The 27,901-nt window shown below is 37.5% G+C and overlaps 1 protein-coding gene across 3 annotated transcripts in view; it reads left to right on the top strand.

The window, feature by feature from the left end:
• The window catches only part of SLC30A6 (solute carrier family 30 member 6), a 93,888-nt gene that overhangs the window by 54,869 nt on the left and 11,118 nt on the right, over positions 1-27,901 (top strand). For 2 of the 3 annotated variants that reach the window (XM_037807528.1, XM_037807529.1), the window contains 6 exons: positions 232-297; positions 16,778-16,858; positions 17,336-17,371; positions 18,101-18,195; positions 21,620-21,668; positions 22,001-22,120. In XM_037807528.1, the coding sequence (XP_037663456.1) occupies positions 232-297; positions 16,778-16,858; positions 17,336-17,371; positions 18,101-18,195; positions 21,620-21,668; positions 22,001-22,120 (447 nt within the window). Of the gene's footprint in view, positions 1-231; positions 298-15,270; positions 15,290-16,777; positions 16,859-17,335; positions 17,372-18,100; positions 18,196-21,619; positions 21,669-22,000; positions 22,121-27,901 lie in introns of those variants that run through there. The other variant, XM_037807530.1, reaches the window with a different exon arrangement.

The raw sequence follows: 27,901 nt of genomic DNA, 5'->3' as shown, positions 1-27,901 counted from the left end.
ATACTTCTTTGAAAACTGATTAGCTCAATTTCTCCACCTTAAACTGTTGTCTTTCAAATAGACCATATATTAGGTTGCTAGTTGTGATTAGATTACAATGTATTAAAAGTATTTACTTTCCTTTAGTCTGCAAACACTGATAACTTTCAGGAACTTAGGAATTCTGTAAAACTAATTTCTCTCTGCATGTTCTCTTCTAGCTAAAGCTAAATTTATTTTCCTTTTTGTTAGTTTAATGACATGTCTAATAAGTTACTGGGTAATGATGAGGAAGCCGAGCCCTGTCTATTCATTTGGGTAAGTTCAAATTATTTTATTTTGTGTTGAAATATTGCTATTAAAATAATAGTTATAGTAGATAGCAAAGAACTAGCTTAGCTGAAGTATTTCTAGAAAGTAAATGCTGCCTGCTTAATGGAATGATTATCAAATAATGAAGATAGGTTAAAAAAAGCATATTCCAAGAGGACTCTAAAAAAGAAACATAAATAATGAAAGTATAAATCATTAACAAAATGTTCACATTAAGTTCTTTAATATTTCAGGCATCTCTTAGTTACAGAAAGTACAGAGACTTTTCATATAAATGTATCTTTCTAGATGTTAAAAATAATGTGATATACTTTAATATTATACAGTGGTAGAAATGAATTTTTATCTTAATTTTGGATTTGTGATAGCAATGGACTAACAAAGAATTTGAGGCTATTTCTGTTTTAGTATTTCTGTAAATTATGCTTAAAAGTTGGAAGATGATCTTTTATATTAGAGATTTTAAAAATTATATGTATATTAGGAAAAAAATAGTTCCTTTCAGATTCAAGGAAACAATTTTAAAGAAGAATTTTACATTGGCAAAGAAACTCTTGGATCAAGCTACCGTTCTTCACCATACCATTCGTTGGAATTATGTGCTTTTGAACAAAATCAGACTTTTACTTAAATGGAGGGGCAAAGTAAACATGACATTTTATATATATATATATATTTTTTTTTTATTGAGATTGTTCACATACCATACAACTATCCAGAGATCCAAAGTGTACAATCAGTTGCCCATGGTACCATTATACAGCTGTGCATCCATCAGCACAATTTTTTTTTTCAATTTTTAGAACATTTTCATTACTCCAGAAAAAAAAGACAAAAAAAAGGAAAGTCAGATCCTTCCATACCCCTAATCATGCCCCTCTCCATTATTGATTCATAGTTTTAGTATAGTACATTTGTTACTATTGAGGAAAGAATGTTAAAGTACTACTAACTGTAGTATATAGTTTGCAATAGGTAATTTTTCCCCTATATGCTTCTCTATTATTAACTTCTAGTTACAGTGTCATGCATTTGTTCTAGTTCATGAGAGACATTTCTAATATTTGTATAGTTAATCATGGACATTGTCCACCACAAGATTCACTGTTTTATACATTCCCATCTTTTAACTTCCAGCTTTCCTTCTGGTGACATGCGTGACTCTGAGCTTACCCTTTTGACCACCTTCACACACCTTTCAGCACTGTTATTTATTCTCACAACATGCTACCATCACCCCTGTCCATTTCCAAATGTTTAGGTCACCCAAGTTGAACATTCTGCTCATAATAAGCAACCGCGTCCCATTTTTTAGCCTCATTCTATATCCTGGTAACATGTTTCGTGTCTCTGAGTTTACATATTATAATTAGTTCATCTCAGTGAGATCCTGTAATATTTGCCTTTATGTGTCTATCTTATTTCACTCAATATCGTGCCCTCCAGGTTTCTTCATCAACTCATTTCTTTTAAGATGGTTTTGTTCACACACCGTATATTCCATCCTAAGTAAACAATCGTTGGTTTTCTGTATAGTCAGGTATTTATGTATTCAGCACCATCACAACTATCTATATAAGGACATCTCCATTTCTTCCACAAAGATGGAGGAAGACTCAAAGAAGGCAGAGAGGCAAAAGAAAAAGAAAACAGAAAGAGAGAAAACAAACAAACAAAACACGAAACTTGATAGCTAGAAAGTGACACAAGGAAAGATAGCATTAACCTGAAGTAGAATAAAGAGTCAGACAACATCACCAATGCTAGGAGTCCCATACCCTTCCCCTATTCCCCACCCCCCCATATGCATTTAGCTTTGGTATATTGCCTTTGTTTTATTGAAGAAGCATAATACAATGTTTCTGTTAATTATAGTCTCTAGTTTTCATTAATTGTATTTTCCCCCCAATCCCATCCTATTTTTAACACCTTGCAATGTTGACATTCATTTGTTCTACCTCATGTAAAAACATATTTGTGTACCTTTTATTACAATCGTTGAGCACCTTAAGTTTCCCTGAGTTACACAGTTCCAGTCTTTATTGTTTGTCTTTTGTTCTGGTGTCCCACATGGTCCCAGCCTTCCTCTTTCAACCATATCTTTGTTCAGTGTACTTACATTGCTATGCTACTATCTCCCAAAATTGTTTTCCAAACCTCTCACTCCTGTCTTTTCCTTTCTGTCTGCAGTGCTTCCTTTAGTGTTTCCTGTAGACCAGGTATCTTGTTCAAAAACTCTGTCATTGTCTTTTTGTCAGAGAATATTTTAAGCTCTCCCTCATACTTGAAGGACAGTTTTGCCAGATATAGGATTCTTGGTTGGTGGTTTTTCTCTTTCAGTATCTTAAATATATCACCCCAGTTCCTTCTTGCCTCCATGGTTTCTATTAAGAAATCTGCACATAGTCCTACCAAGCTTCCTTTGTATGTAATGGGTCGCTTTTCTCTTGCTGCTTTCAGGATTCTCTCTTTATCTTTGATGTTTGATAATCTGATTATTAAGGGTCTTGGCATAGGCCTATTCAGATCTGTTCTGTTTGGGTCACACTGCAATTCTTGGATACGTAATTTTATGTCTTTCATAAGATGGGAAATTTTCATTGATTCTTTCCTCTGTTACTGCTTCTGCCCCTTTTCCCTTCTCTTCTTCTGGGACACCAATGACACGTACATTCTTTTCATTTTGTCCTTAAGTTTCCGGAGACATTGCTCATGTTTTTCCATTCTTTTCTCTGTTCTTTTGTGTGTAGGCTTTCGGGTGCCTTGTTCTGTAGTTCCTGAGTGTTTTCTTCTGCCTCTTGAGATCTGCTGTTGTGTGTTTCCATTGTGTCTTGTCTTTAATCTCTTGTGTTGTGCCTTTCATTTCCCTAGATTCTGCCAGTTGGTTTTTTCAAACTTTCAATTTCTACCTTATGTACGCCCAGTGTTTTCATTATACGGTTCAGCTCTTTTGCCATGTGTTCCTGTACCAGTTTGTATACATTATGTCCCCTACAAAAAGCCATGTTCTTTGATGCAGTCTTGTGGGGGCAGACATAATAGTGGAGATTAAGTTGGAACTTTTGGATTAGGTTGTTTCCATGGAAATGCACCCCACCCAACTGTGGGTGATAACTCTGATTGGATAATTTCCATGGAGATGTGGCCCCACCCATTCAGCATGGGCCTTGATTAGTTTAATGGAGAACTATATAAGCTCAGACAGAAGGAGCGGGCTTGCTACAGCCAAAAGGGACACTTTGAAGAATGCACAGAAGCTGAGGGAGTAGCTGCAGATGAGAGACAGTTTGAAGACGGCCATTGAAAGCAGACTTTTGCTCCAGAGAAGCTAAGAGAGGACAAACACCTCAAGAGTAACTAAGAGTGACATTTTTGAGGAACTGCAGCCTAGAGAGGAACGTCCTGAGAGAAAGCCATTTTGAACCCAGAACTTTGGAGCAGACACCAGCCACGTGCCTTCCCAGCTAACAGAATTTTCCAGACACCATTGGCCATCCTCCAGTGAAGGTACCCAATTGGACATTTTATGGCCTTAAGACTGTAACTGTGTAACCAAATAAACCCCCTTTATAAAAGCCGATCCGTTTCTGGTGTTTTTCATCCCAGCAGCATTAGCAAACTAGAACATTTCCCCAAACTTTTTGAATTGACTTATTATTAGTTGTTTCAATTCCTGTATCTCAGTTGAAGTGTAAGTTTCTTCCTTTGACTGGGCCATAACTTCATTTTTCTGAGTGTAGGTTGTAGTTTTCTGTTGTCGAGGCGTGGTTTCCTTGGTTACCCCAATCAGGTTTTCCCAGACCAGAACAGGCTTAGGTCCCAGAAGTAAGAAATATTCAGTATCCAGTTTCCCTGAGGGTATGTCTTAGAAAATTGGTACACCCTGTGATGCCTCAGGTCACTGTGCTTTTCTGCCCATCAGGTGGCACCTGTCAGCCTGTAATTCCAGACTGGTGTAAGGAGGTGTGGCTGTGACAGTTTTCCCTCAGGCTCTGGGGTCTGGTACTGAATAGATGGCAGGTAGTAGAGCTGGACCCCACCCCTTTCCTCTTAGAGAAGATAGACCCCTTAGGGAGAGGTCATTAGCATTTCAGTGGTCTCTCTCTAGTTTGCTGTCTCCACCCTTGTCTTGGTCAGAGCACTGGGAATTGAGAATGGCTGAGGTTTTGTCCACTGAGCCAAAACGGGGGCAGAAAGTCCCCTTCAGGGCTAGTCCACAGCGACCCTCTGGCTCTCCAAGGTCAGTCATCACCCAGAGCCTCTGTCTGCTTGTTGGGGATTTGTAGCTCGTAGTGAGCAGTTCACACTCGCTAATTAAAACCCCAGTTGGAGCTCAGCTGAGCTCTGTTCACTTGATGGGAGAGAGCTTCTCTCTAGCACCACAAGGCTTTGCAGCTCAGGCTGTGGGGGGAGGGGTCTCCCAGCTTGGATCTGCAGTTTGTACTTACAGATTTTATGCTGTGATCTAGGGCATTCCTCCCAATTCAGGTTGGTGTATGATGAGTGGACAGTCACATTCCCGCCGCCCCCCCCACAGTTATTCTGCATTATTTACTAGTTGTTCTGGTTTTTTATTAGTTGTTCCTGGAGACTAACTAGCTTCCACTCCTCTCTATGCCTCCATGTTAGATCTACCAAATATGAAATTTTAATGCAAAAAAAAATGGTATTTATAAGTGTTTTAGTTTGCTAAGCTGCTCAAAGCAGTTACCATTAAATGCATGGGCTTTAACTATGGGAATAAAGTCGCTAATATTATTAGCTTACAAGCTTAGAATTTTGAAGCCATGAAAATGACCAAATCTGTGCATTATCAAGATGATGCTTTCTTCTTGAAAACTGGCTGCTGGCGATCCTGGATTCCTCTGTCACATAGCAAGGCAAATGGCGGCATCTGCTGGTCTCTCCGGTCTCTTCTAGGTTTCATTGCTTTCACCTTCTTGCATTCCTGGTACTTGAACACACTGTTTCTGTCTAGTTCTCTCTCTCAGTAAAATCTAGGAGCAAATCTAGAAGTAAAATCCTAACTCCTTTCCCTAATTTACAAAGCCCTTAACATGAGCTAGGCTCTACTTATGAATCTTCAACCTATAACTCCCATGTCCTTTATGCTTCAAACTACATTTTCTTTCTTTCTGGTTTTTGAATACAACTAGCTCATACTTGCCTTAGGGTCTTTGTACCAGTTTCTCTGCCTGAAATATTCTTCATCTGATCTTTGCAAGACATGTTGTATCTTATCATTCAGATCTTAATATCATTAAATGCTAATATCATTAAGTGATGGGGTATTTCAATCTAAATAATCACCCTGTCATTCTCTTGTCATGTCAGACTGTAAGTGTCTGTATAGAATTTACCAAATAAATTATTTGTTATTCTCTCTCCCCATTAAAATATACATTTCATGGTAGCAGGGATCTTTTTTCTTTCCTAAATCCTTGGCATCTAGAACTATGTTTGTTATTCTAGCACTCTCTACGTATTTATTCAATGAATGGAAGGAAGAAAGGGAGGAAGGAGGGAAATATTTAAAATATGAATATAAAGAAAAAAATTACCTGTAAGCTGACCAGCTAGGTAGTAGTTATAGATGATGCTTTCCTAGTACAAATCATAAAACCATCATAGAAACAAACCTTTTAGATGGGGAGACTTCAACCATCCATGCATCTGCTTATTGTTTTATTCTGTAAAAAAAGAGTTAACTCATAAATTCCTGGCTTGTTTTCTGAGGCTTGTTTTTAATCACAGCTTATTCACTCAAAAAAAAGAGGAGAGACCACAAGGCAAATTGATATTCTGAACCTGATTGGTTGAATGTGCTGTGGTATAAAAAGAGCAGGTGGTCAAGCTGTCAAACTGCAACCCAGTGACCTTGCTTCTTAAAGACAGTTGTATAACAGTGTAGCTTGCACAGTGTGACTCTGTGATTGTGAAAACCTTGTGGCTCATACTCGCTTTATCCAGTATATGGAGAGATGAGTGGAAAAATGGGGACAAAAGTTGGATGAAGAATAGAATGGGATGGAGGGGATGGAAAGTTTTGAGTGTTCTTTTTTGCTTTTGTTTTTATTTTGGAGTAAGGAAAAGGTTCAAAAGTGGATTCTGGTGATGAACGCACAAATGTATGATGGTGCTGTGAGTAGTTGATTGTACACTGTGGATGACTGCAGGGTGTGTGATTATATCTCAATTAAACTGTATTTTAAAAGAAAGTAAATGAATTGGGGGGAGAAGGGGAATGGGATGTTTTGGATGTTCTTTTTTATTTTAATTTTTATTTTATTTTTTGGAGTAATGAAAATGTTCAAAGTTTGATTGTGGTGATGAAAGCACAACTATATGACAGTACTATGAACAACTGATTGTACATTTTGAATGACTGTATGATATGTGATTATATCTCAATAAAACTGCATTAAAAGAGCAGGTGGGCTTTGGGGTCACACAAACTTGTGTATACATATTTTATATACAACACAAATATTAGAGGGTGTTTTGAATATTGTTGGTGATACAATCAAGTCTCAAAATAATGTAGATAAAGTAGAATGATGAGTTGAAAATCAACAAAAGGAATTAAGAATACAGTCTTGCTTGTAGATTAAAAGAAAATCCCTTATAAAGTCACAGAAAGGGTGAAACCTAGTTTAAGCCCAGTCCATAAAGACAAGTCTGAGCTCCCCAGTCGAACACAAGATCAGTTAAGAACCAACAATAAATATGATTTTATTAACTTAAATAAATAATCATTTTAAAAGTTAATATATAATCTTAAGAGGACATTAATGGGCATATTTCTGAGGATAGTGAGGAGCTGGTACTATCACAGTGCTCTACCTATGTCATATAACGTCTGTCATATTGTGCTGAATTCTGCATGACTCTCTTTAAGAAAGACCTTTATAGGAAAAGTCAAATGTAGGAGATAAACCCCAAAGGGCATATCTTCCCTAAGGGGAGGTGGGGCCCCGTTCAAATGGCTGCCCTCCCTCAGAAAACTCAGACCCTAGAGCCTGGAGGGAGGAAAAAAAAAAGAAAAAGCTTAAGATTGGCTTCTGATTTTCATAGCCCCTTGCAGGGACAGAATCTCCTGATAATTAAGGGCAGCACAATTCTTTACACCAGTGGGGAGCTGTGGGCTGAGAAGTGCCACCTGCTGGGCAGAACAGGAGAAGCACAGCATCTAGAGGCCTCACAGGAAAGTCTGACAACTTGCTGGGTCTCTCATCCTCAGGGAAACCTGATACTGATTATACCCTCTTCCTGAGACCTGGGCCCATCCAGTCCAGGAAAATCTGATTGGGGTAATCAAGGAAACTAGATGCCTAGACAACAAAAAATAATGAATCACACTAGGAAAAGCGAAGATATGGCCCAGTCAAAGGACCACACTTACACTTAAAATGAGATACAGGAGTTGAAACAACTAATTAAAGATCTTCAAACAAATATGCTAAATCAATTCAAAAATCAAATCAACAAGCTGAGGGAAGATATGGAAAAAAAGATGAAGGATATAAAGAACACATTGGAGGAACATAAGGAAGAACTTGAAAGTTTGGAAAAAAAACAGTTTGCCAAACTTATGGAAATGAAAGGCACAATAGAAGAGATGGAAAACACATTGGAGACATGCAACAGCAGATTTGTTAAAGCAGAAAAAAGGATTCAGGAACTAGAGGGCAGAACATCTGAAATCTACACAAAAGAGAATAGATAGGGAAAAGAATGGAAAAAATATGAGCAGGGTCTCGGAATTGAATGACAATATGAAGAGCACAAATATACATGTCATGGGTGTCCCAGAAGGAGAAGAGAAGGGAAAAGGGGCAGAAAGAATAATGGAGGAAATAATCACTGAAAATTTCCCATATCTTATCCAGGACATAAAATTGCAGATCCAAGAAATGCAGCATACCCCAAAAGAGTAGATCCAAATAGACCTACTCCAAGACACATAATTAGATTATCAAATGCCAAAGACAAAGAGAGAATTCTGAAAGTAGCAAGAGAAAAGCATGCTATCACATACAGAGGAAGCTTGATAAGACTATGTGTAGATTTCTCATTAGAAACCATGGAGGCAAGAAGGCAGTGACATGATACATTTAAGATACTGAAAAAGAAACACGGCCAACCAAGAATTCTGTATCCTTCAAAACTGAACTGTGGTATATCCCCTTCAAAAATGATGGAAAGTTTAAAATATTTTCAGACAGACACTGAGAGAGTTTGTGAACAAGAAACCTGCTCGACGAAATAGTAAAGGGAGCACTCAGGCACATAGGAAAAGACAGGAGAGAAAGGTTTGGAGAAGAGAATATATATGAAGACTATCAGTAAGGGTTAAAAGAGAGAGAGAGAAAAAAAAAAGATATGACATATAAAATCCAAAAGACAAAATGGTAGACAGTAGACACTATGGTGAGTGAAATTAGCTGGAAACAAAGGGAGTCATACGGAATTCTTGGTTGGGGTGTTGTTGTCTGACCTTTTCATTGTATTTTATTTTTTTCTTCTATCTTTTATATTTTTATTCTTCATTTTTCCCCTCCTTTTCCTCTTTCTTTGTGGAAGAAATAGAAATGTCCTCATGGATTGTGATGGTGAATGCATAATTATGTGATTATACCAGGAATCATTGTTTGTTTACTTAGAATGGATTGTATGGTGTGTGAATAAAATTGTTTAAAAAATGAAACAGAGGGATACAAGTGCTGGAGAAAATGTGGAGAGAGGGATGTACCTGTTCGCTGTTGGTAGGGAAGTAGAATGGTGTACTCCATCTAGAAGGCAGTGTGGTCCACAGGAAGCTAACTATTGGGTTGCCATATGGTTCTGCAATCCTTGTATTGGGTATATACTTGGAAGAGCTGAGAGCAGGGACATAAATGGACATTGCACACTGGTGTTTATGGTGGCAGTATTCACAATTCACAACGGATGGAGGTGACCTAAGGGTACATCAACCAATAAATGGAATGGTGAACTGTGGTGTACACATATAATGGAATACTGAGTGGCAGCAAGAAGAACTGAAGTTCTGAGGTATGCAACTAGGTGAATGGACCTTAAGGACAATATATTGAGTGACATAAGCCAGAATCGAAAAGACACACATTATAATACCTCACTAATATGGACTAACTAGAATGTGCAAACTCTGAAAATTGAATCTGAGAGCATAGGTTATCAGGGGAAGGCTTATGGTAAAGGTTCCTAGATTGTAAGCTCTTACAGCAGTCACATCTATTCATGAGTTAACGGTTATTTCTAAATTCTGAGATGATGAGCTGTTTGTGTATAACCTCGTCTGTCCCTGGAACTTCGGGTATGTGTGTGACACCTGAGAGTCAGAGCCAAAGTTCAGCAGCTATGAATGTCAGCGTTACTCCATACAACAAATGTTAAAGAAGCTGAAAAAGAGATCAGACTTTAATTAGAGAAACGAACAAAATGGACTTGGTTAGGAGTAAGGTAAACCAGACTGAAGGGAAAAGGATGATATCAATTGTGTTTTAAAACTTCGACTCCTGTGTGAGACCAAAGGAAGAGATGTTTATTTGGTGGAAAATCAATGTTTTCTGTAGCATGCTATATAATGTAACTTGTATGGTCAGTTTACTCAAACGCCATAATTGTGTGGAACCTTGAATAGGGGGTGAGAGCTGGTTGGTTTGTACAAGTCAGCATGAAACCCTGATACATCCCAGAGTAATTTAGGAAGAGAATAAAAAGTATTTGTAAAGGGCCCTTGCGGGACTGGGGAAAAATTGGAAATAAGCTTCCCACCTGTGGAATTCCTGATATTCTTGCAGCTATTGGGGACTATCAAGGTAATAGGCCAATCCATCTTGGGGCTTGCCCTTACGAACCTTGTTACTGCAAAGGAGAGGCTAAACCTACTTAAAATTGTGCCTAAGAGTCACCCCTAGAGAACCTCTTGTTGCTCAGAGACGTCCTCTTTAAGCAAACTCGGTAGGTAAAACTCATTGCCCTCACCCCTACGTGGAACATGACTCCCAGAGGTGTAAACCTCCCTGGCAACATGGGGCATGACTCTCGGGGATGACTCTGGGCCAGCATCGTGGGATTGAGAAAACCTTCTTGACCAAAAGGGGGAAGAGAAATGAAACAAAATAAAGTTTCAGTGTCCTAGAGATTTCAGGTGCATCAAGGGGTCATTCTGGAGGTTATTCTTACACATTATATAGATATCCCTTTGTAGTTTTTAGTGTATTAGAATAGCTAGAAGGAAATACCTGAGACTGTTGAGCTGCAGTTCAGTATCCTTGATTCTTGAAGACGATTGTATAACTATGTAGCTTATACAGGATGTGATGTGAAAACCTTGTGGCCCACACTCCCTTTATCTGATGTATGGACAGATGAGTAGAAAAAAGGGGGACAAAAAGTAAATGAATAATTGGGGGAAGGAGTATGAGATGTTTGGGGTGTTCTTTTTTACCTCTATTTTTTTTTCTTATTTTTTATTTTTATTTCATGGAGTAATGAAAATGTTCAAAAAACTGATTGTGGTGATGAATCCACAACTGTATGATGAAACTGTGAACTGATTGTACACATTGGATGATTTTATGGTATGTGAATATTTCTCAATAAAATTGCATAAAAACCAATGCCCTTTGTAACTTATAATTTATAAATTAGGATTTCTAGTGGGTGACATCCTGGGTTGTAAAGTGGCTGGAAGACAGGTATTATTGGCAGAAAGAACAGATCTTTGATGTGGAAAAGAATACCCTAATAAAATATGTAATTAGTGTCTTCCATATTTGAAGGGTTGCCATCAATTGAGATATTTGTTTTATGGTAGAAGGTACTACTGGGTCTCTTAGAAAAATGACAGATTTCAGTTCAATTACAAGGAAGAGTTTCTTTGGTCCTCATAGTTTTTCTTAAATTGCTTTTTTTCTTATTTACAAGCAGAATAAGTTCATTATGGAAAAAATAGTCACAACACATTCATGTTAATCATCCATAGTTCTTCTGTATATCAGTACATATATATTTTTATATATACCTTACATAGCTGTTTTGTTTGTAAACTTTTTTATTGAAATATAACAAAAAGACTAAAGTACAAGAATTTTAAATATGCAGCATGATGAATTTAACCAAATGAATGCACCTGTATATCTACTGCACAGCTCATGATATAAAACATTTCAAGCCCACCAAAAGCCTTCCTTCATTCCTCTTACAGTCCAATCCTGCCAAAAGTAATCAGTATTTTGACCTGTATCACTGGAGATTAGTTTTGCCTGTTTTAGAATGTCAAATAAATGGGATTACGGTAATTCTCTTATGTAGCAGTAATTTATTCTTATTTATTGCTCTGCTATTCCATTGTATGAATATACTACAGTTTTTACCTTTTCAACTGTTGAAGGACATTGGCAGGGTGTGAAAGTTCCAGTTATTTCACATCCTTGCCCACAGTTGGTATTGTCTTTTTTCTTTTTTTTTTTAAGCTATTCTGAGGTATGTAGTGTTATCTCATTGTAGTTTTAAGTTAAATTGTAGTTTAAGTTTCCTGATGACAAATCGATTACCTTTTCATATAATTATGGATCACCACTTTTGTGAAATGCCTTTTACTTTTTTTTTTTTTAAGTAAAATTTAACAGTGTTTTTTTGTTTTGTTTTGTTTTAATCTATGGTAGGTTTTTTGTTTTGTTTTTTCTCCCTAATTTTTATTCTGGTAACATATATACAACCTAAAATGAATCAGTTAGCCACTTTTTTAGTATAGAATTCAGTGGTGTTAAATATATTAACAGTGTCATGCTACAGTTATCATCATCCATTACCAAAACTTTTCCATTTAAGCATTAACTCCCTAATCCTGGCCCCCACCCCATACCTGATAACCTGTATTTTAACTTCTGACTTCTAAAAACTTGTATATTCTGATTATTTCATATCAGCAAGATTGTACAATATTTATCGTTTTGTGTCTGGCCTGTTTCACTCAGCATGATGTCTTCAAGGTTCATCCATGTTGTTGCGGTAACCAGAACTTCATTCTTTTTTAATGCTGAATAATATTCCATTGTATTTATATACCACATTTTGTTTATCCATTCATCTTTTGATGGACACTTGGGTTGCTTCCAATTTTTGGCAGTTGGCATTTTACACATTTTACAATTTGGCTGCCTGTCTTTTGTTGAATTGTAGCGGTTCATTATGTATTCTGGATATGAGTCTTTATCGCATATAAGTATTATATAAGTATCTTTTCCCACTCCCAGTTGCCTTTTCACTCATAATTGTATCTTCTGAGGAATAAAAGTTTCTAATTTTAATGACATTCTATTTATCATCCTTTCCCTTTATGTTTAGTACTTTCTGTGTGTCTGTTAAGAAATCTTGGTCTACCTCGAGTCTTATTGTCTCACCTTTCACTATTTGGTCTGTAGTCAACTGAAATTGATTTTTGCATATGGTGTGAGTTAGGAGTTGTTCCGGTTTGCTAATGTTGCTGTTATGCAAAAATATCAGAAATTGATTGACTTTTATAAAGGGGGTTTATATGGTTACAAAGTTACAGTCTTAAGGCCATAAGTGTCCAAGCTATGGCAAACAAAATGTGGTATATAAATACAATGGAATATTATTCAGCATTAAAAAAGAATGAAGTTCTGGTTACCGCAACAACATGGATGAACCTTGAAGACATCATGCTGAGTGAAACAGGCCAGACACAAAACGATAAATATTGTACAATCTTGCTGATATGAAATAATCAGAATATACAAGTTTTTAGAAGTCAGAAGTTAAAATACAGGTTATCAGGTATGGGGGTGGGGGCCAGGATTAGGGAGTTAATGCTTAAATGGAAAAGTTTTGGTAATGGATGATGATAACCTTCACCGAAGGAAGGCCAATGGTGTCCGGAAAACGTATGTTAGCTGGGAAGGCACGTGGCTGCTGTCTGCTGATCCCAGGTTGTGTTCCAGCTCTTCTCTCAGCTCCTGTGCATTTTTCAAAGTGTCCCTCTTGACTGTAACACTTCCTTCTGTCTGTGAACACTTTTATAGGACTCCAGTGATTGAATTAAGACCCACCCTGAATGGGTGGGGTAACATCTCCATGGAAATTATCCAATCAAAGGTCTCTCCCACAGTTGATTGAGTCACATCTCCATGAAAACAATCAATAGATTCCAATCTAATCAATGCTAATATGCCTGCCCCCACAAGACTGCATCAGAGAACGTGGGGAGCATAATACATCCAAACCAGCACAGGGGTCAAGGTACATTTTTTCTTCTCTATGATGATATTCAGTTGATACAATACCACTTATTGAAAGAAAAATCGCCTTTCCTTACTGCTTTACCACCTTTTTCGTAGTCGAGTGACTATATATATGTAGGTCTGTTTCTGGATTCTTTTTTCTATTCAATTTGGTGTATTTGTCTATTTTGGGACTAGTTCCACACTATGTTAATTACTGTGGCTTTAAAATAAGTCTTGATGTCTACTAGTCTTTTTTTTCACTTAGAATTTTTATTTTATACTTATTAAAAGAGATATTTTAGATTTCATTAGTCATTGATTTCTATCACAAAATCACTCTTGTGCATAATAAAAGGGGAAACAGAAGTGAAATAAGTTGGCTAAGGTATTTCTAGATGTTTTTCCCATTCTAAATCTGACTCCTCTCACGCAGTCAGTGGTGACCATGTTGTACTTTTTCTGTCATCCCCTGTGGCATCAAGAATGTTCTCAAAAGAATCCATAAAAGAATTTAAAAGACATTGATGCTGGGCTCTTAAACCAGCTTTACAGTTTTGTGGACCTAGCTAACTCTCGACTCCTATACTACAAATGCTGCCAAACATGCCTGATCCAGCACCTCCCCCAAACCACTTGATTCTTATGGTTTAAAAGCATGCCCCATAATTTTACTGGGATTATTTTTTCCCAAGCCATTGACACTTAGTCTGCAGGTTTTGATGCTATCGCTTTTGATGATTGCACATGCGCAGGCAATGACAATCTCATCAAGATTGCCACTTGGCCAACAGTGATTGCAAGATGCATTAATTTAAAATTCATTCCAATTTCAGAGATCTTAAATTGCAGGGGAAAATATGGGTATCATAGAATTGTTGAAAATATGGTTGTAGTTTCTCAATAAATATTTATTTAATGAAGAGATGAATTCCAGTTTCCAGTCTTTGAAAAATGCTTTGACTTCTTTAGCAAAAGGGCTTTAATGACTTTGATAAAGGTAAGGTGACTATTGCAGCTAGGCTGCTTTTGTTTGCATGTAACAGAAAACCTATAAAAATTGCCTAAACAGTAAGGAAAGATTTTGAGCTCACAGAACAAGAAATCCTGAAATATGAAAGCTCCAGCTTTGGTTAATTCAGTGACTCAACAACTCAGTAAGGACCAGCAATCTTGCCATCTTTCAGCTTGGCCATCTTCATCCATCTGCTCAGCTTGGTCCTCAGGCCAGTTCCCCTCATGATCGTGAAATATCCAGTGGAGATAAAGGAACTGCCTCTTCCCTGTGACTCTTTTTTTAAAATTAATTTTTAATACTGTTTTATTGAGATACATTCACATACCCTACAGTCATCCACAGTGTACAATCCAGTAACAGTACCATCATATAGTTGTGCATTTATCACCAGAATCAATTTTTGAACATTTTCCTTACTCCAAAATAATAAATAAATAAATAAATAAATAAATAAATAAATAAATAAATAAAAATTAAAAAGAATACCTAAAACATTCCATACCCCCCATCCCACCCTATTTTTCATTTAGGTTTTGTCCCCATTTTTCTACCCATCTGTCCATACACTGGATAAAGAGAGTGTGAGCCACCAGGTTTTCATAATCACACAGTCACACCATGTAAGCTACGTAGTTATGAAATTGCCTTCAGGAATCAAGGCTGATGGGTTGCAGTTCAACAGTTTCAGGTATTTCCTTCTAGCTATTCCAATACTCTAAAAACTTAAAAGGGATATCTATATAGTACAGAAGAATGCTGTCCGTTTGAAATCTCTCAGCCACTGAAACTTTATTTTGTTTCATTTCGCTTCTCCCTTTTGGTCAGGAAGATTTCCTCAATCCCATGATGCCAGGTCCAGGCTCATCCGTGGAAGTCATGTCCCGTGTTGCAGGGAGATTTCCAACCCTGGGAGTCATGTCCCACATAGGAGGGAGTTCAGTGAGTTTACCTACAGAGTTGGCTTAAAGAGAGAGAGGCCACATCTGAGCAACAGAAGAGGTTCTCTGGGGGAGACTCTTAGGCACAATTCTAAGTAGGCTTAGCCTCTCCTTTGCAGTAACAAGCTTCATAAGGGCTCATCGTACTAAATTGTTAGTCCTCAGTGTTTGTGAGAATATCAGTAATAACCCAGCTGGGGAAGTCCAACATTTCTGCATTTTCTCCCAGTTAGTGTAAGTCTTTAACTATTCTGCAAGATTGTCTTTGCATTCCTTCACCTTTTACATTTCTATATACATTTTCAAATCAGCTTGTCAATTTCCATAAATAACACTGCTTCAATTACATTCTCTTTTTTTCCTAGTTTTATAGCCTACCTTTTTCACTATGTCTTTCCCTGCTGATAAATATTTTTCTATTATATTTTTAATCATGCGGAATATTCTATTTTTGATCCAACATTTTTCCTTAACAAAGAGCACTGTGATGAATATCCTTAATTATTTTATTGGCTTTTATACACCTCCATAATTATTTCCTTGAATAATTTTAAGCATTCATACTTACCACAAATACTGAATGCTTTTAGCGTTCAAGGCGGTAGACTATAAGCCAGGGGAAAATCTAAGATGAATAAGACAGCAGCCCCTGTCTTCTAGATTATAGTCTAGGGATTATAAGGCATACTCATAAATAATGACAATTATGTATAGAAATGAGAGGGAATTTAGTAAGTGGTTAAAATCAAGAACTCTGGAGCCAAGTGCCTGAGTTTGAAATCCTGGCCTCTCTACTTGCTGACTATTTAACTCGGGACTTCTCCTTGTGTCTCAAGTTCCTTATCTGTAAAAAATAAAAAGTGGATAATACTAACCCTCATAATGGGTTGGGAGGTTTAGACGATGTATTTAGCAGTTAGACCAGTGTCTAATACAATGTGCTCAGTTAAGTGTTAGCTATTATTATGTAAAGAATTATTTCTAGAAAGATAAGAATCATAGGTGGGTCCTGAGAATGAATATATGTTGTTCAAATAGGCATACCTTTTTATTTTTAATCTGTGATTTTTATTGTTGGTTATCCTTCTAGAAACTGTAGTCTGTTCTAACATAGTGTTTGCCTCATAGTAGGCACATATGTGTATTGAGTGAGTGGATAAATGAATGTAAATGTTTGTAAAGAGACTGGTTTTGGCACCAAAAGGAATATGCTTATCTATTTAATTTTCTGATTTCAGATTTGAACGATTAGAAGTCCTGGCTGTATTTGCCTCCACAGTTTTGGCACAGTTGGGAGCTCTCTTTATATTAAAAGAAAGGTATGTTTGTATATGATGTTACTGTTCTATATTCCACCTGTGATGCCTTTGGGAACCTGAAAGATCTAGTGACACAAATGCCTGGTTTGATTGGGTCTACAAATTAAGATGAGCAGTGCTGGAGTTTTGACAGTATAGTTTCTTCATGTTTCAGACTTCTCCTTATCTTTCACCCTTCTTTTGTTACCTTCTTTGATGGTACTAAATCCGTCATAGAAGGTTATGAAATGAAAGAAAGCAATTCAGGCAGACATGTTTTGTTGCTTTTTACAAACCCATTTAAACTGGTTATGTTACATATTGAGGATAACTTGTGAGTCTCCATGCCATGTTGCTGCTAATAATCAGTGGTTGATTAACACATTAAAATATTTTTTGAGCTTTATTTAAATTGGATTGATGGCTTATATTTCTTAAAGCTTTTTAAATAATTCATAGGGCTTACTTAATAAAATGTATATTATTTTTTTCTTTTAGTGCAGAGCGCTTTTTGGAACAGCCTGAGATACACACGTAAGATTTTATTTTTCACATAACATATTCTATTCAGTTTGTTTCCCAGTTATTAATTGATGTATTAATAGTTAACAGTTGAATTGGCCAATATCAGAGTCAGAGTGTGGTTGTATACATTTTCATTGATATTTAATAAAAACAAAATTCTTAAATCCCAAGATGACTCCTCTTCACCCTTAAATGTTCCCAAGCCTTAAATAATTGTGCTTCTGCACAGGAAGGTCTTTCTCCTCTGACTTCAGCCTTCTCATTATTTCCAAACTCAGGTTAACACACTCAACTAGCCCCTCTGGTCTACTATAATTTATAATTTTATATCCAAATCTTTTAGTAGGACCTGTAGAAAAGATAGAAATGTTATTATCTACAACATAGTTTCCAACTATATGGACCTTATCAGTTATGATCAGTTTAATACAGAAACCTGACCTCTTCCGTGTATCATAAACCAAACATATTAGCATTTATACAAATTCATAACAGACATTACCTGTAAGAATATACGCTAAGAGTTCTTTTTTTCCTGTGTAAAATGGAACAAGTAAACGTGGTTATAGACATGGGCTGTAGGGCTGGGAATTAAGTTCAGATTCTGGCTCTGCAAATACCAAACCACTGAAGCACACCACTCCACCTTCCCATCTCTTAGTATCGCCAACATGTGAAATTGCATATTGATATTGCCAAGAAAAAAATAAAGGTGAATGTTGTTGTTGTTCTTTTTAGGGGAAGATTATTAGTTGGTACTTTTGTGGCTCTTTCTTTCAACCTGTTTACGAGGCTTTCTATTCGGAATAAACCTTTTGCTTATGTCTCTGAAGGTATGTTTTATTTACCCTTAATAAAAACCCAGTTAATCTCTTATAAAAACAAGGGTTTGATTCTTTTCATTGACTCCTAAAAAGCAGTGATATCTTTGGTGTGAGTCCAAAGGAAGGAGATGTTTGCTATGTCCAAAATTTAAATTTTCTGTAGCATACAATCTAATTTAACCTGTGTAGCCAGTTTATTTAAACAACGTAAACATGGAGCCTAGAACAGGGAATGAGATCATGTAATTCAGTATAGCTTAATGTAATACCCTGATACATTCCATAGTATTTTGGGCAGATAATAAAAAGTATTTGTAAAGTCCTTTGAGGGACTAGAGGAAAAAATATGGAGCTGTTAAACTTCCCCACCTGGGAAATTTCTGATACTTTCTCAAGCATTAGGGACTCCCAAATGAATAAGCCAGGCCCTCAATCTTGAGGCTTGCTCTTATGAAACTTATTTCTGTAATGGGGAAGCTAAGTCTACCTATAGTTATACCTGAAAGTCACTTCCAGAGAATCTATTTTGTTGCTCAGATGTGGCCCCCTTCTCTCTAAGCCCAAACCTGTACATAAGCTCATTACCCTCCCCCCTATGTGGCACATGACTCCCAAGGTTGTAAGTCTCCCTGGCAATGTGGGACATGACTCCCAGGGATGAGCCTGGTCCTGGCATCATGGGAATGAGAAAGCCTTCCTGACCAAAATGGGGAAAAGAAAGGTAACAAAATAAGGTTTCAGTGGCTAAGAGATTTCAAATAGAGTCAAGAGGCTGTTATGGAGGTTACTCTTATGCAAGTTTAAGCTAGATACTGCAAATTGCCACAGTTTATCATGTCCCAAATGACAGTATTCCCGAAAACCCTAAAGAATATGCAGGGCTATATTTGAGACTATAAAAATTTCACTCACTGATTTTATTTTTCAGAAACTTATAACCTCTGGTTTGTTCCTATGCCAGATAAGCCCTGAAACCCAGAGATACCGATCTCTCCAACCAATTTCATTCCTCTACCCCATAACATTAACACCCCTTCACAACATGAAGTAGTTAGAATGATCATTGCCCAAATGTCCTTGAAAATTGAGACAATGATCAAATGTGAGAGGAGATTTAACAGAGAAGATAGGATTTAACAAATGATTATGACTAATGAATCATTCTATGGATTTTTTTTTTAATCTGTGGTGTATTAGCACAGCTAGAAGGAAATAACTGAAATTGGGGAACTGTAAAACCCATACCATACTTGGAAATTTGCTCTATAGCTACTTGTTATATTGTATTTTGAAAGTTGTCACTTTTCTGCCTATATGTTAAATTTTGCAATAAATAATGTTAAAAAAAAAAAAAAAAAAAAAAGCAATGACAAAGTATACTCTGAAGAGAAGAGAGGATGACCCCAGTGGTTCTCAAGTCTTCTCCAAGCACCAAATTACAAAACAAAGTCTCAGTAACTCAAACTTTAAAATAAGAAAGTACACGATTTAAACACAGGCAGAGCTGGCCTATATATTAAGTTGTTTGAGATGAAAAATGCGATTTTAAATGTTTAATCTACCTGAGAAAAGCTGATTGCAAACATTTTAGAAGCATCAGTATAGTTAGAATAGTTGATGTGCTAATTGCAAATAATCATATTCTATTAATTAAGTTCCCAGGGACTTCTTTTGGACAATGATGGGCATATATTTGAAAGTAACAAAACTTTCTTTTGAAATATTCTTTTATTTTCAAGCTTTACATATTCATGCTAAGTTTTTCCCTTCAATGATCTAAATTACTTCCACTTTTCCATAATGTCAGTGTTTGGAATCCCACCAACCCGCAAAGGGTTTACCACTAATTGATGGAGAGGTGAAATAAAAACAGAAGTGTGATGTGTGCATTGACCCAAGCTTTGAAGCCTAGAGAAGCAGACAAGTGAGAGTCTTTTGTAGGTCTCACCGACTGGAACACTAGACCAATCAAGAGAAGAAAGCATTCTGAAATGCTTATTCAAGCTTAAACAACTTCATGAGTGTTATGAAATATGAGTTGTATTTGTATGAATTAAGAATTGCTAGGTGAATTAGAAAATTAAATACTATATTTGACATGACCAGAATTTTTTAAGTAACTTTTTATAAGTTATAAAATTTGTAAAGTATTCATTATAGAGATTTGAATGAAGTGCAAACATTTAGAAACAATCTCTGTAAAGATCAGAAAGATACAAGAATGAAGAATACTGATGATCCCCCTACCTGGCGATAACATTGGTTAACATTTCTATTTTATTCCTTTCACTTTTTTCTCCATACACATAAACATATCTTTTTATGTACTTAGAATTGTATGTATTTACTATTTTGTGTCTGGCTTTTGTCGGTTAACATGTTGAGTATTGCCTCTCACTTAATACTCGGAACAAATGATTTTTTAATGCTTGCATAATATTCTGTCATATGAATACTTTTAAACATGTCTATTACATGTTTCTAAATTTTCCTTTTATAAATAATGCTATAATCAGTTTCTTTGTATCAGATTTCTTATCTGCATTTCTGATTATTTCATTAGGAAACAATACCCAGAGAAGGAATTATAAACCATATCAAAAATAGAACCTAATATAACCTTTTTTAAAGGCTCTGATATATATTGCCAAATTTATTTCCAGAAAACTTATCTAGTTTGTATATTCATTAGCTGGAAATGAAGTTTCCCAGAAACATCAAGATTTGTGACACTAGATGAAATTAGCCAACCTGTGTTGAGCACTTTCTAGATGCCAGGTACTATGCTAAATGCTTTACATAGAATAGCCCATTTAATTATCCCCCAAACCATATGAAGTAAATAATCTTATTCCCACTTTACACAGAGGCACTGAGAGTTTAAATCACTTGCCCAAGGTCAGACATTTGGTTAAAGGCGGAGCTGAGATTTGAGGCATCCTGGCATCAGAGTCTGCTCTAATGTGCTTTTGTGGAGGACTTGCCAGTCTTCTTCAGATCATGGCACATGTAAAAAAAAAAAAAAAAAAGAATATTTCTGTAGCATCCTGGCATAAATGGAAGAGGATACTTAGATCCCCTCCTGGCCTTTCTGAGAGCCAAGGGAATCAATTGGTAGGTGTACCTGTAACCCATTCTCATACAAGTGTTAGGAAGCTCTGAGTTATTGTATAAAGAACCTTTAAAACTTAAGGTTCATAACAGTTTCATGTAAGTTCATTAATTCCTTCAGGTCAACTGTATTTTGCAGTTGAAACTGCTTTCAACGTAGTATCTTAAGGGCATAAAGGAAGAAAAAATTCTAGATTTTTAGGAGTAGGATGTCCTTTTATATTGTTGTATAGTCATGGCCAAACTTATTTTTTAAATTAAAGAAATCAAGTATTTCATTCTTCTTTATAAATTACTTAATTTAATTATTTTCTTTTTAAAGCTGCCAGTACAAGTTGGCTTCAAGAGCATGTTGCAGATCTTAGTCGAAGGTAAGGTATTATGGAGTTTCATGATATGCCTAATTTTAAAGGAATGCACAGGAAATGTATCTATCATAGGAACTTATATTATTCATTGCTGAGGTTACTACACGAATCGCCCAGATCAGATTCTTACTCTCACTTTACTTTTTTCTTGTTTTTTAAGTGATGATACAAAAGAGTTCTTTATTAGTGAGGGAATTTAAACTCCTCCTTACTTTCTTTAAAAGGTGTATTATGTGATTCTAAAATACAAGCTGTCTTTTACAAGGTTTTCAGTGGTATTACATGAGTCCTGCTAATGGATACTCTTTTTTGTTTGCTTGTTTCTTTTTTCATAGCTTATGTGGAATTATTCCAGGACTTAGCAGTATCTTCCTTCCTCGAATGAATCCATTCGTTTTGATTGATCTTGCTGGAGCATTTGCTCTTTGTATTACATATATGCTAATTGAAATTAAGTAAGTATTATTCGTTGCTGTTGAATGGATTATCAATTCCTGAGACCTGTCTTTTAAGGGCATTGGTGGGATGGATAGGGGTCAAGTTATTCTAGCGGTTTGTTTTTTTTTTTTGTTTTTTTTTTTTTTTTGCTGATGACCTGTGTTACCTTGGTGAAATCTTGTCCTTTGTTTATCGTCATCTGAAAAATCAAGGGGGTTGAATTCAATAGGTATTTCTCACCACAGTCTGTAATGCAAACCAGAAAACTGTCTATATTTCCTACTGTTGACCTGATGAATAAAACAGATGAAAACAGGAAGAGAGAGATCTAAGTCACAGTCACTATTGCTGAGCGAGAGGGAGAAGTGGGTGAAAAGCAATTGGAAAAAAAAAAAAAACCTTGTAAGAAATAGACCTTACAGTTGCTTTAAGCTTAACATTTTATGACATTTGAGTCTTTGACTGCTCACCCTTTAAATCTGGGAGCAAAGTGAAAAAAGAGTCTGTCCTTAATTATTTTTCCTATTTTGTGTAGTCTCTTGGGAGGTCACATACAATTATTATTTTTTTTATTTTTTATTTTTTATTAATAATAAATTTTATTTTGAAATAAGTTCAATCTTATAGGAACAGTTGTAAAAACAGTACAAACCCCCTACATAGAATTCCATCATACCCTGACCCCCCTCCCCTGATACCCTGATCCATCATCACCTTTAAGATCCTGTCACACCACTCTTTATTTCCCTCCCTCTCTCCCTCCCTCCCTCCCTGCCTAACACCCATCATCTATTGCTCTGTCTTCTGAACATATGGGAGCAAGCTGCACATATCTTTGAACAGGCAATGTAATTCACATATACCTTTCCCATGGACAAGGACATTATTTTATGCAATCTCATTAAATGCAGCCAAGACGTTCAAGAAATTCAACATTGATATAAAGCTTACATTGTGTATTTCCTTTTTTTTTTTTTTCCTTGTGTCCCAGCTGTGTCCCTTTGAGCCTCCTCTCCTCCGGCCTCAGATTCATCCAGGTTCATCCTTGGCATTTAATTGTCATCTATTTAGACTGTCTTATTTTTTTTTTTCAATTTTGGAAAGACATATATAGCCTAAATCTTCCTATTCCACCCCTCCCTAGCATTCCCATAGTGGGATTAATCACATTTAGAATGTTGCAGTGCTATCACCTTCCGACCATCCATTTCTAGAAGTTTCCCTTCACCCCAAACCAAAACCCCTACTCTCGTTTCTTAACTCCCCATTGCCCCTTCCCCCACTTCTTGGAACCCCTGCTCTACTTTTCATCTCTTTGGTCATATTCTTTGATACTTTCTTTGTGTTTACCATGGGGCTTAAATTTAACCTCTTAAATCTATAACAATCTTGTTTTTCTTTGAAACCAACTTAACTTCAATAGGACATGTAAACTATGTTCCTATACTCCTCCATTCCCCCACCTTTATGTAGTTCTTGTCAAGAATTACATATTTTACATTGAGTCCAAAACCACCGATTTATCATTACAGTTTATGTATTTTAGATCCTGTAGGAAGTAAATAGTGGAGTTATAAATTAACCATACAGTAGTATTGGTCTTTATATCTACCGTGTGATCTTTACTGGAAATCTTTATTTCTTCATGTGGTTTCAGTCAATTGTTTAGTATCCCTTCCTTTCAGCCTGCTTAGGACTGATCTACTGGTGATGAAATTCCTCAGCTTTTGATTGTCCAGGAATGTTTTCATCTCCCCCTCATTTTTATCTTTCAGGTGTTTGTGAATTCTCCAAGTCTCTGATGGTTATTGACTTCTATTTGTATTCCATTGTGGGCAGAGAATGTTCTTTGAACAAATTCATTTTTATATTTTTTTATTTTATTGAGGCTTGTTTTTATGTCCCTGCATACAGTCCATTCTGGAGAAAGATCCGTGGTCACTAGTGAAGAACGTGTGTCCCAGTGACCTGGGATGTAGTATTCTATATATGTCTGTTAAAAGTCTCTATATCTCTCTTTCATTTCTTTGTTTCTCTGTCGGTAGGGCTCGCTTTAGTATCTGAAGTAGGGCAGGTCTTTTATTAGCAAACTCTGTCAGCATTTGTTTGTCTGTGAAAAATTTAAGCTCTCCCTCAAATTTGAAGGAGAGTTTTGCTGGATAAAGTATTCTTGGTTGGAAATTTTCCTCTCTCAGAGTTGTAAATATGTCATGCCACTGCCTTCTCACCTCCATGGTGGCCGCTGAGTAGTCATTACTTAGTCTTATGCTGTTTCCTTTTTATGTGGTGAATTGCTTTTCTCTTGCTGCTTTCAGAACTTGCTCCTTCTCTTCAGTATTTGACAGTCTGATCAGAATATGTCTTGGAGTGGGTTTGTTTGAATTTATTCTATTTGGAGTTCGCTGGGCATTTATGCTTTGTGTATTTATATTGTGTAGAAGGTTTGGGAAGTTTTCCCCAACAATTTCTTTGAATACTATTTCTAGACCTTTACCCTTCTCTTCCCCTTCTGGGACACCGACGAGTCTTAAATTTGGACGTTTTATTTTATCTCTCATCTCCCTGAGATCCATTTCGATTTTTTCAATTTTTTTCTCCATTCTGTCTTTTGTTCTTTCATTTTCTGTTCTGTGCTCCTCGAGGAGGTTGAGTTGTTGTTCAACTTCCTCTAATCTTGTATTATGAGTATCCAGAATCTTTTTAATTTGGCCTGCAGTTTCTTTAATTTCCATAAGATCTTCTGTTTTTTTTATTTACTCTTGCAATATCTTCTTTATGCTCTTCTAGGGTCTTTTTTGTCTTTCATATTCTGTGCCATGCTCTTCTTCAAGTCTTTTATATCCCATGCCATGCTTTCTTTGCCTGTCTGTAGTTCTTTGATTAATTCTGCCAGGAACTGTGTGTCTTCAGATCTTTTGATTTGAGTGTTTGGGTTCGAGTTCTCCATGTTGTCTGGTTTTATCATATGCTTTAAGATTTTCTGTTGTTTTTGGCCTCTTGGCATTTGCTTTACTTGATCTTTAATTTGTTAGAATTGCAGCTTGGTGACATACACTTTCTCTAACTAACCAGCAGATGGCGTCCGTGAGTCACTTATTCCCCTCAAGTCAGTTCTCCCCAACTTTGTGTTATGTGGGGATCTGATTCTTTTGGGGTCCAATTGGTGCACTTAATTTGGGTGTGTTGTCAGTGCTGTTTGCCCTCAATGAGGGGCATGTGCCTGAGTGGTTAGGGAGGAAGGGCAGGTTTAACAATCAAACCTCCCAGGTGTTCCCAGAGATTTAAGGCTGTTCTCTGCCGCTGACACAAAAGTCCTTGGTATTGGCGTAGGTTCCCTGGGATTTCTGAGCAGTTCCCCCCTCCCTGCTGTGCTTTTCCAGGACCTCTGTTGCGGGGAGGGGGGGGCCGTGCCACGTCACAAGTGAGCGCCGGCCTCCAGGGAAGCCCTGGGCCGCCGGGCTGTGTAGGGGCGTTCCCAGCCCGCTTCAAAGATGGTTGAATGGGACGCGTTAACTTCCCCCTTTCTGCACAGCTCTGCTCTCCCAGCTCCGGGACAATCAGCCATGGGTGTATTCAAGGCTACTGTCCACGGCCGATATTGTGTCATGTTAGCGGTGCTGCAGGAAAGACTCCCTGTCAGGCTGGGTTTCTTGTCTCAGTTCTGTGCTGTGTGTTCGGCCCTGGGCAGGAAAAGCCTCGCCCGCTGGGAAGACGGCCGCAAGACTGGGCCTCTCTGCTCGGCTCTGTGCTGCTCGCTCGGCCCCGGGCAGGAGCAGCCCCGCCCACTGGAGTGAACGCCGCGAGGCTGGGCCTCTCGGCTCGGCTCTGTGCTGTGCGCTCGGCCCCGGGCAGGAGCAGCCCCGCCCACTGGGGTGAACGCCGGCGAGGCTGGGCCTCTCGGCTCGGCTCTGCGCTGCGCGCTCGGCCCCGGGCAGGAGCAGCCCCGCCCACTGGGGTGAACGTCGCGAGGCTGGGCCTCTCGGCTCGGTTCTGTGCTGCGCGCTTGGCCCCGGGCAGGAGCAGCCCCACCTGCTGGGGTGAGGGCCGCGAGGCTGCGTTTCTCCCCTTTGTTTCCCTGCACCTGAGACAATCTGCAGTGGGTGTGGGAAGGGGTATCCTCCACCCCAGACACCGAGGCGTTAGTCCAGACCACTCCCGTCTTACTTGCAGCTGCTCCCGGGCTTCTCTGTTTTTAAAAAAAAAAAAAACCACCAGCCCAGCGTCTCCCTCCTCTCCCTCCCCCGCAGCGTGGCCGACGGATCGGCCTACTCACTCACTCATTTCAGAATGCAGACTCCTGGTTTCACCAAACGCACATTCCCTGTGGCTTTAGCAGAACTTGTCCGGCTGGTGCTACTTTGGAAGTGGTGTTCTGGGTCCTTTCTGGTTTTTTATCTAGTGTTTTCCACGGAGGTGTTTTTTTGTGTGTCTCACCTAGTCGCCATCTTAGGTTCCTCTCCCCAATTATTTATTTTTATTTGTACCTTTGTGATTCCCAAGTCTGCATTTCCTGTCCAGATCTCTATTGGATTCCAAAAAACAATACCTTAATGCCTTTTTTTGACGTCTACCTCAACTGAACTTATTTTCCCCTGTCCTCAAAACTGTTTTTCTTGTATTTCCCATCTCAGTGATTGATACTACCATTTATTCCAATGCATTCCTAAATTCCTACTTCTCCTCCCTCCTCCCTTCTAATTGGTCACCAAGTCTTGCTTAATCTTTCTTTAATATTTATTTATTTGTTCCCTCCCTCCCATTCTCATTGCTGCTGCCCCACTGAGGCCTTTATTTTCATTTCCTTGACTTGTTGGCATAGTCGTCTGGTCTTCTAATTCTCGCATGCATGCGTCTCTGGTTATCTCCTTTGTTGCTATTAATGTGATCATTCACATTGCAAGTCTGAACATAATATTTTTCTCTTTCACAACCCTCCCCATTAGATAATTTTAAAAACTAAAAGTTATTGACACAGAGTCAGTCTTGTGCAGTCAAGCCTCTACCAGCCTGGTCAGTATAGCCTCTGCTCCATCTATATGTTTGTAGTTTCCTTACTGCATCAGGTTTTTCATGAAACTACAAACATATAGACTTTCGCTACATGGAATATCTTCCTCCCATTATTTCTCTCATCTCTGAAGGCAGAGCTCAAATATCATGTCTTTTCATGATATTTAATATGTAGGTTAGTGCACCTATGGTACCTGTAGAGACTGCTACTTTAGTAACCAAAGTGCCTCATTATGTTTTTTACACATGTATCTCATGTTACACAGGAGTAGGGACTGTTTTACTTATGTTTCTATTCCCAGCATCTGGGAGCAAAATGAAAAAAGAGTGTATGATCAGCTTGTACCATTGGCATTTTTGTTCTGTCTTGTTACTAGAACTTCAACACAGTATGAAATGCTGATAAGATGTTGCATTTCAACCACAATGTTGCTATAGCACATCTCTGGGGAATTTTACCTTGTGAAATTCCTGGGGAATTTTGAAAAAATTTAGTAGTGATCATCGGAAAGTTACTAATTACAGGAAAGTTGATAGAATCACTGACGAAATCCGTTAGTCTCTCTGCATCAGAAGTCTGTCTCAATGAAGCAAATGAATATATTTTGAATCTTAAATTGTCAAGGAGATTGAAAACTATGTAGTAGGGAAACGTTAACAGTATTTTTTTTCTTCATCACTCCTCTTCAGACTAATTATCATAATTATTATTTTTTGACTAAACTTTGACAGGTAAAGATTCTAAAAACTGATATTTGTTTGTTGTTTTTATTTTGAGATGCTCCTAT

The sequence above is a fragment of the Choloepus didactylus genome, chromosome 17 (assembly GCF_015220235.1).
Source record: "Choloepus didactylus isolate mChoDid1 chromosome 17, mChoDid1.pri, whole genome shotgun sequence".
In the NCBI taxonomy this organism is placed as follows: domain Eukaryota; kingdom Metazoa; phylum Chordata; class Mammalia; order Pilosa; family Megalonychidae; genus Choloepus; species Choloepus didactylus.
The sequence above is the reverse complement of the archived record's forward strand: the minus strand, read 5'-3'. Positions and strand labels throughout refer to the sequence as shown.